A 9,095-nucleotide genomic window follows, 5' to 3' on the forward strand; every position below is an offset into this window, starting at 1 on the left:
CACTCTTTACTGTCGTGGCATCTGCAGTTCCTCGAGCCGAGAGGGTGATTGTTGTGCTGCCAGGCTTCAGAGCGACCACAGAAAACGCTTCCTCAATGGTCCGTGTGAGCTGGCGTGGGGCAGTCTCCCCAGTCTTCCCGAGTGGGAGAAAGCAGCTGCAGTTGGCTTACAGAGATCAGCTGTAAAGAAATGTTTTTCTCTGTGGTAGCGTAACAAAACCTCAAATCACTAATTCTTTTTTATTTTTTTGAATTATTGGCCAGTGTTTTTTTCCAATTATTTTTCCCTTCCTCCTCCCAGAGCAATCATGTTTGAAATTAAGAAGATTTGCTGCATTGGTGCTGGTTATGTTGGTGGGCCAACCTGTAGTGTTATTGCACAGATGTGTCCCAATATCAAGGTTACTGTTGTGGATGTCAATGAGGCCAGAATCAATGCCTGGAATTCAGATACACTCCCAATCTATGAGGTAAATGTGTCTTGCTGTTGTCTCTTCTTCCAGCCAATGTTGCGTTTGCTTCCCTCTCAACCACATGGCATTTCCACAGGGCCCACTTTTGAAGCTTGATAAGTGTAGCACAGTGATGACCTTCAAAAAGAGTATTCTGCAACAGCTACCTGTCACTGCTGCTCATTAAACTAGTTCTTTGAAATAACTTAATATGTCTGGTGCAGGCAGGTATCTAAGGATTACATATGAAAGGCCTTGTAAGGAAAAATATAATTGTATATTTAATGCATTGTACAAAAGCATGGTGACTTCCTTTTGGGACCCATTTTAATCATAACATAGTCCTCTTCTTAGTTATAGATATTACCTGCTGTGTTGTAACACAATATGAATGTGTAATGCTGAAAATACATAAAGCATTGTTCTGTTTTGCTTCTCTTAGCACTTGTTTTTCCACTCTTTTTTACATTATAAAAATAGATCTCTTTTTTGTTTCCTTCATTGTTTTATGAGATATAGCTTTTATAAGTTTGAGTTATTTTCTTTAATGGAAGTGAAAACTTGTCTTCACTCTGCTCCCAAAGACAAGGCATGTTGCCTGGTACTAGTAGTTACTCTTTTCCTATATAGAAGTCTTCTGAACCTTGTCTGTGCTGTAACACTAATGTAGGTTATAGGTTATTTTGGGGTTTTTTTCCTCTTCAAACCAAACCTATACTGTGACTGTTCAAGTAAAGATGAATAGAGTTCCTTTGTCATGCATATTCAAAGGAAAATGCGTGTAATGCTCAGATTAGCAGATGAGACATGAATAAAGATGATGGAACTAAGTACTTATTCTATAAACACTTAGACTGAATGAGTTAAAGTAGAGCTAGTCTTGGCATGTGGGGGCTTTTTTTGACCCAAACTCAAAACATCTGTTTCCTGGAATGGTGTCTTTTGCTTACAAAGAATGCACAGAATCTGCCAAGAATTAGTTCAGACAGTTGTGAAATTGAGTCATTGCACAGTAAAGTTTTTGTATTTTTTTCTTTCCAGCATCAAAAATCGTCTAATGGACTGCCTTTCTATTTATATCCCAGTAAGACCACAGTTGAAACACTTGATGGCTTGTGACACGTTATTCTGCCTGTGCTGACATTTTTCTTTTTAATTAGGTGTTTAGTATAAAGTGAGACAGTAAAAATGTCTTGCATGAGAGGGCTTCTGCTTTTGTTTTCTTCTTTTTCTTTCCAGTGAACCTTTGCCTTTCTGGCACTTACTCAAATAGCTCATGTCATGGTAGGCGTCTCTCAAGTTGGAGATGCAATTGCCAGGTTACAGTTTATTACTTTATTTTTTTCAAACGAAAAGTAAAGGCTCATTTTATCTGTGACAACTATGCTTACTTAAATCATTTTGTTGAGCATTCTGATTTGGATGATTTCTCATGCACACGTGGCCTCCTGCTCCTCTAGTCTGTGTGGAGATGTTAGCAGAAGGGGAGGTGTTCTGGCACAGTATATGGCTCTGGAAAGAATCTCCTTAAATTGTGCCTGTGATTTTTCCATACTACAGGTGTGGTGCCATAAGTTTTATCTGGTCCAAACGTGAATGGTTGCCAAAAGCAGTGGATGTGGGCTTGCTAATTTGGTGGAAGACTTCTTTGTGGGTTGTTTTGGAGTCGAATTGGTTTTTGAGCAGCTGTTGAGGAGGTCATGGGATGTGTAGCTGAGGGAAAAAGAGTTGGGACCACCTCTTTTGTTTGCAGCCTAGGGAATATTTTATGACTTTACTTCTTAAATCTACTTAATACCACTCTACAGGTTTTTATTTATTTGTCACTCATGGTAATAGAACTGAGTATGGGAATAACTGGAGCCTAAAATCTGTTGTGCAAACAATAATTCAGTATGGCTGAAAGTTTTGAGAAAGCATTTGGAGTGTTTTGAATAAGAAAGGGCTTTTTTTTTTCCCCTGTGTAAATCTACAGAAACTTTACATCTGGCAGACAGAAAACATGGCACACTGACCAAAAAAAAAAGTCTTTCTGTATCTGAAATAATAGGCTGTTTGTTTGGGCATGGAGTTTACTGTTCTTCTAACTGCATTAACCTTAACTGCTTTTTTTTTTTTTTTTCAGCCGGAGTTAAAAGAAGTCGTAGAATCATGTCGAGGAAAAAACCTCTTCTTTTCCACCAGTATTGATGATGCCATTAGAGAAGCTGATCTTGTTTTTATTTCTGTAAGTTTAGGAGGGAGCAGTGGTTTGTCTTTTTTTGCCTTTCTTACCATTATGTTGCTCGTATGTTAGGAAGAGGCCTTTTCTTTGTCATGGATTCAGTTAGCAATGTCATGCCATTGTGTCATAGTTTTATTCTTGTCTTTCTGTGCACTGTGGGGGGGAAAAAGTGTTAAGCTTTTAATTTTATTTTTATCTGCTTCTTATAGCCAGTAGAGTGACAAATGAACAGGCTCTAAGTCAAAATGATAATGTTGATGTTTAGCTTGGTTAGATTTATGGGGTCTTAGAGCAGAATATAAGGCAGATCTGTCATTGCAGTGTACTGCTGAAATTCATGTGACTTGAATAATATTGATATGGTTCCTAGAAAAGGATGCATAAACCATATACTGATTATTGGGTTACAAAGGTGACTAATTTCTAGCAGCTTTTAAAAGCCAGTGTATTAATGGAAGAGGGGTTGGCTTTAATATTTTCTGGCTTTGATATTTCTGAGGTGTGGACAGTACTAGAAAGACGATCCAGTCAAACACTGTGACCTTTTGTAATCTAGAAGGTTGTTTGAATCTAAAAGAACCAATTTCTGTTCATCTTGGTAGGCCACTGTTAGTTTTGTTACTCGTGTCCTCTTTTCTTGAGAGCTCCTCTTTGTTAGGGCAGCTCAGTACAGACCTCTCTTTCTGATAGTATTTTTCTCCATTCATTAAATCTAAAATGAATGCTGCTTGGCTGGATGACTGCCAGTAGTACAGACTGTATGTTGCCACCTGTCCTTGGCTTAAAACATGCTGCTGTTGGGTTTTACATGTTGTCATTTTTTTCTTCCACTTTTTAATGAAAAAGAGCTTCTGTCTTAACCTAACGTCTTTTCCCACATGTTGCCTTCCTGCATACTTCAGTATATGTAATTTTCAGCAGCTCTACACTGATATTTTACTACAAAGTGGGTTTAAATGATAACTGCCTTACTAGCTGCAAGATTTTTATAATGTGTGTTTTTGCACTCTTGATGTGGGACAGGAAACAAAAGGTGGCTGGCTGTAATAATGAAAAAATTACTGGTGTTTCCAGAATAAGGACTAAGTTTTACCAAAGCCTGCAGAGCTGCTATGAATTGCTCTTGTTTAAATTCTGTTTGAATAGAGGGCAATGAGCTTTCTTTAGAAGACAAAATGGGTAATTCAGAAAGCTAATAGCTGTTAATCTGACCTGGTAACTAGAATAATTCTGGGGTAGAAGCAAGCTGGAGTCTGGGAAGGAACATGTTTGTCATTTTTAACAGTTTCACCTCATCAGTAGCTGTTAAGACACCTTTAACATTTTTTTCCCCCCTGCATAGGTTAACACTCCGACAAAGACCTATGGCATGGGAAAAGGCCGAGCAGCTGATCTGAAATACATTGAAGCTTGTGCTAGGCGTATAGTACAAAACTCAAATGGCTATAAAATTGTCACTGAAAAAAGCACAGTTCCAGTACGTGCTGCAGAGAGCATTCGTCGAATATTTGATGCTAATACTAAGCCTAACTTGGATTTACAGGTAAGCATCATTTTTGAGTTGTGTATTTAAAGGCTGGCTGTTGCATTTGGCTTTTATCTGTTCTTCATTTCTGTGCCTGCAGGTGCTATCTAACCCAGAGTTCCTCGCAGAAGGGACAGCCATCAAGGACCTGAAGAACCCAGACAGAGTGCTTATTGGTGGAGATGATTCTCCAGAGGGACAGAAAGCTGTTCGTGCTCTTTGTGCTGTTTATGAGCACTGGGTGCCCAAAGAAAAAATCCTCACAACCAATACCTGGTCATCAGAACTTTCTAAACTGGTTAGTGTTACTCATTGCTGTTGTCTGCAATGAGCAAAGGGTGTAAGTGAAACAAAGCTCAGAAGCAGAACTTCACTGACACTGAGTGATGAAGCTAGGAAAGACAGATGAGGCTGGGAGGAGCCAGTATATACATGTCAAAGGATATTATTTTTTTCCAATTATCTCAGTTGAGCTAATAGATTATATCAGTTTTCCATTAACACAGCAATAAACATGATAAAAAGGTTTTATTTATTACTAAGAGTAAATCTCCAGTGCTGCAGAAACTGGTTACCACCATAAAATGTTTCAAACTCTGGAATTTAAGTGTTATATTATTTTGCTTAGATCCTATTAACTGGCATTTATGTATTACAAAATAGCAACATAACTAGTTTATCACTACAGGGATACTAATATGATCCTTCAGTCATAACTCCCTTTGGTCTGTGGGCATCTTGGTTTCTGGAAGAATCAAGCTCTCTTTATTATGTTTTTTTTAATTCACAGGCAGCTAATGCTTTCCTTGCCCAAAGAATCAGCAGCATTAACTCAATCAGTGCTCTGTGTGAAGCTACAGGAGCAGATGTTGAAGAAGTAGCAAAAGCTATTGGAACAGACCAAAGAATTGGAAATAAGTTTCTCAAAGCCAGTGTTGGTAAATGAAAAATGTTCTTTTGTTTCTTCTGGGATTGTTTTGTAGTGCAATGCGTCTTCTAATAGTGTTTGAAGTAAGTGATCTTATACTCTGAAATCGTCTACAGCATGAGCATGTGAAAATATTGCTGTAGAGTACTAGCATAAATAAATTTTATGGTAAAATGTGTAGGACTGTGTTGCTCTAGACCCTGGCAATCTGAAACCCAAGCGTTCAGAGTGCATGATTTATCCTGCCTGGGACACTGGAAAGAAAAGTTGCAACTTCTTATTTTTTCTGAAACATTGCTGATTACAGTGCTCTCCAAGATGTCGTCCCAGTTGTAACTGCTGCAGTTTTGCTCAGGAGTTACTGCCAGTGGCCTGAGAAAGGGGCCAGAATGTGTGATGGCAACTTCTGATGTGTAGGATGAATTCAGTTTAGATTTACTGGAGAGCAAGATGTGGAAGTGGTGATCAGTACAAGAAACTTTCAAACTTGTGGAACAAAACAAAAGCCCACCTATATGGCTACAGTCTTCATGCTAGGAAGAGAAAGTGTGACCTTAAAATAACCCTATTAAATATAAACTCTCCTAGAGTCTATGTAAGAGTGAAAAGCAGATAATAAAAATGTTGATAGTGTATTTGCTGAGTTACTGTAATTCCTTCTACAATCTGTTGCTTCTGAGACTCTGCTGAGCAAAGTTCTAGGGCTCTGAATTGTCTTGGTTCTCCCTTAGTCAGCTGTGGTGATCTTTGGTTCTTTGCAGTGATTAACTATCTGGGAGTGGAGGTGGAAAGAACCTAATCTTAATGTACTTGTTCAGAGAAGTATTTATCTAAATCTGTAGATGAGGGGAGAGCAAACCCAGGAGCGTGTCCACCCACTTGAATAATAAAAAGCTAGGGATTATCTTACCATATGTTTCCCTGAGACTGGGTTAAAACTTTCATTAACTTCAGTGGGACCTGAAGCAAATTTTAGGACTTCTGTAACTGATAAAGTCGGTCGGTCTAGGAGTTGGATTTGGAGAGATTCTTAATGCTTTAATTTTTGCTATCAGTGAAATACTGGGGAAAACTACAGTGCTGGCTATGTCAATGATTGCCAAAAAATACTTGATTCCAAAGGTTGGTTTAGAACAGTACCTTAGTCACCTGTAAAATAACCATTTTTCTCTTTCAGGGTTTGGAGGTAGCTGTTTTCAAAAGGATGTCTTGAATTTAGTGTACCTCTGTGAGGCACTGAACTTACCTGAAGTGGCCCGCTACTGGCAACAGGTACAAGTTCCTCACTATTCTTTTTGAGGGGAAAGTCATGCTTCAGTTGTTGGGCACTGAGCTGTTGAGCACTGTATATGTATAATTGTGTTTTAGCTTTAAGGAGCAGATACCTTAATGTTAATCTTCATGTTTTAGGGCTCTTAGCCTAACACTGGCATTTGATATTTGTGGGTGCTTAGGGCTTTTTTGGGGTGAATTAAGTTGTCTGGATCAAATGGATTGGGAAGTAGCAGTAGGAATCTGAAGTACAAGCATACATGGACTTCTGTCTTCCTTTTGTAATTGGCTATCTCACTTTGAATTCAGAGCCTATGATCTTTTCCTTGGCGTCTACTTCTACGATTTCCTTTCTGAAAGAACTCAGCAGAATTTGCTATTCTTTAAAATAAACATGGCTTCTGCTCTTCCCTGGTTAATGTTAGGTGTAATTGGAAAGATGTGGATGCTCTCAGGTGTAGCACCAGTGCAGCAGCAATACCAAGATGCTCAGTCTGTACTAGCAAGTGTTTTCCTACTAACCAGTGAAAGTACCTCACCCCTCTTCCCAGTCCTGACTGGGAAAGCAGCTTTGACATATATTGTATGGTGAAAAGAGTAGCGTTGGTTTATTGTGCTGACTTAGGCTGTGGTGATCAAGTACAGGGCTGCTTAGCAGATGCCCCCAGAATACCAAGTGCCTGATCTGCCTACTTTATTAGCAGCTTTCCTGTTTTCCAGTCTTCCTTTTGGCTAGCCGTTTTCCCTTTCACTCTTCTCCATCCCAGTATGCTGCTAAATAAACAACCTGTCCATAATTACTTTTTCCTCACTGGTTGGTTATGCCACATCCATACTGAAGTCCAGTATTTCTTATACCATTACCTAGGTTGGCATGGCCATGTGATTCTGTTGATGGGATTATCTAGGCTCTGTTGGTTTTGCAGGGTTCTATTCTACCAAAAAGTAATTTTCCCTAATAATCCCTTCCAATTTTCTGAATCTTGCCTGGATCTCACTATTAACTCCTCCATAACCACTTGTAAAACTCAGTCATTGTTCTTGTCAGCTTCTTACGTTATCTGTGATGCCCAGTGGCTTTCTATCACAGAATGTTAGGAGGTGGAAGGAACTTCGAAAAATCATCTAGTCCAACGCCCCTGTCAGAGCAGGATCACCTAGAGTAGGTCACACAGGAAAATCTACATCCTGTTCAGATAGGTTAACCTCCAGACAGAGGCTAGTCAGCAGCCTAGTTACTTCCTTGCAACTATAACTCTTACATCAGTTGCCTAGGACAAGGAAGACACAGGGTTTTATGCTGTCTGCCTCTGAAGTGGTTCAGTCTGACATCGTCCTTTAAGAAGTGTGCTTCACTAGGATCCTCTAGTCTGTGCTGGAGAGGCTTGCATTCCCATCAGTGAAGCTGAGACTAACACACTGCATGAACCTTGTGCAAGCATCCAGGAGAAGTTTGGTTCAGTGTAGGACTTGGATGCATTGGCACAGTAGGAAAGAGAAGGAGCCCTAGGTTCTCATATTTGCCTTGAGAACTACTGCTTTGGTGCAGTATAAGATGTAAGCAGACAACAGGCAATCTGTGGAGCAGCAGGAGCTGCAGGAACTAACCATGTTACCTCAGTGAAAATCTGATGAATAGGGAAAAATTAAAACTGTCTTGAAGGAGACAGATTGGTTTGGCTCTGTCCTTTGAGATCACAAGGGTCCTCAAAACGCAGCCTACTTGGTACCTTGGCAAACCAAAAGCATAGGAACACTTATGCTTTTCTCTGTGCAGTGGTGTTTATTTTACAAAAGCCGAAGAGGTTGCATTGTTAATGTAAACAAGCTAGTTTAAAGTGCTTTTAATGCTTTTATGCTCTTATTCTGGTATTAGAGCAACTCTTTGCAGTGTTTCTGTATGGCTTATTAAGCTGTGGACAAGTCAGTAAGAACAGCTGCTGCAGAGTTAGGATAGGGTAGAGTGCTGTGTTCATGTAGTACAACCCAATACCTGCACCTCCTGCTTCCTCAGAGCAGTGTCATCTTGCAGAGGTCTATCTGCACCAGCCCACACTGGTCAAGTCATGTACTGCACATTTTCAGCCTTTTAATCCACACAGTTGATTAGTTGTTATACATGGCATGTAAGTGTAGGTCTGGCAATGGGATGTCCATGTGACATCAAGTACTCTAACACTGAAGTTGCTTTCTGTGTTTCTGCCTAGAATACAGTAAGTTGTAGGTTTTTAAAAAAAAAAAAGGCAATTTGAAAAAAAACTAGCCTTTGAACTAGAGAATGCATGATAGCATGTGTGTGTGCATCTACAGTCACTGATTAAAATAGGATTTGTCTCAGAATTTGATAAATTTGATAACTAAATTTGTCCTTGGATTACTTATAATTCTGAGTAAAAACACTTAGTGTTTTCTTTTAAGCCTCTGTTAAACTTATGTGTGGGTAGCTTGGCTTGATTGTTAATAGAATCTGTTTATAGTTTAAAATGGTTCCTTTCTATACCATCATGTTTTATATAATTTCAGGTAATAGACATGAATGATTATCAGAGAAGAAGATTTGCTTCCCGTATTATTGACAGCTTGTTCAATACTGTTACTGATAAGAAGATTGCTATTTTAGGGTTTGCGTTCAAAAAAGATACTGGGGACACAAGGTAAGAAAGTTAATTCAGTTCACTAATGTGGATTCCCTACA

General features: G+C 39.2%; 1 protein-coding gene across 2 annotated transcripts in view; it reads left to right on the plus strand.

Moving 5' to 3' along the window:
* Positions 1 to 305: 305 nt before the first annotated feature.
* The window catches only part of UGDH (UDP-glucose 6-dehydrogenase), a 12,665-nt gene continuing 3,875 nt past the window's right edge, over positions 306 to 9,095 (plus strand). Inside the window, exons 1-7 of one of the 2 annotated variants that reach the window (XM_010180220.1) lie at positions 306 to 469; positions 2,577 to 2,678; positions 4,018 to 4,218; positions 4,301 to 4,498; positions 4,991 to 5,138; positions 6,306 to 6,400; positions 8,924 to 9,054. In XM_010180220.1, coding sequence (XP_010178522.1) covers positions 308 to 469; positions 2,577 to 2,678; positions 4,018 to 4,218; positions 4,301 to 4,498; positions 4,991 to 5,138; positions 6,306 to 6,400; positions 8,924 to 9,054 — 1,037 coding nt within the window. In that variant the 5' untranslated portion in view covers positions 306 to 307. The remainder of the gene's footprint in view (positions 470 to 2,576; positions 2,679 to 4,017; positions 4,219 to 4,300; positions 4,499 to 4,990; positions 5,139 to 6,305; positions 6,401 to 8,923; positions 9,055 to 9,095) is intronic. The other variant, XM_010180221.1, reaches the window with a different exon arrangement.

Source organism: Mesitornis unicolor, unplaced genomic scaffold, assembly GCF_000695765.1.
Source record: "Mesitornis unicolor isolate BGI_N332 unplaced genomic scaffold, ASM69576v1 scaffold41842, whole genome shotgun sequence".
Taxonomy (NCBI): Eukaryota; Metazoa; Chordata; class Aves; order Mesitornithiformes; family Mesitornithidae; genus Mesitornis; species Mesitornis unicolor.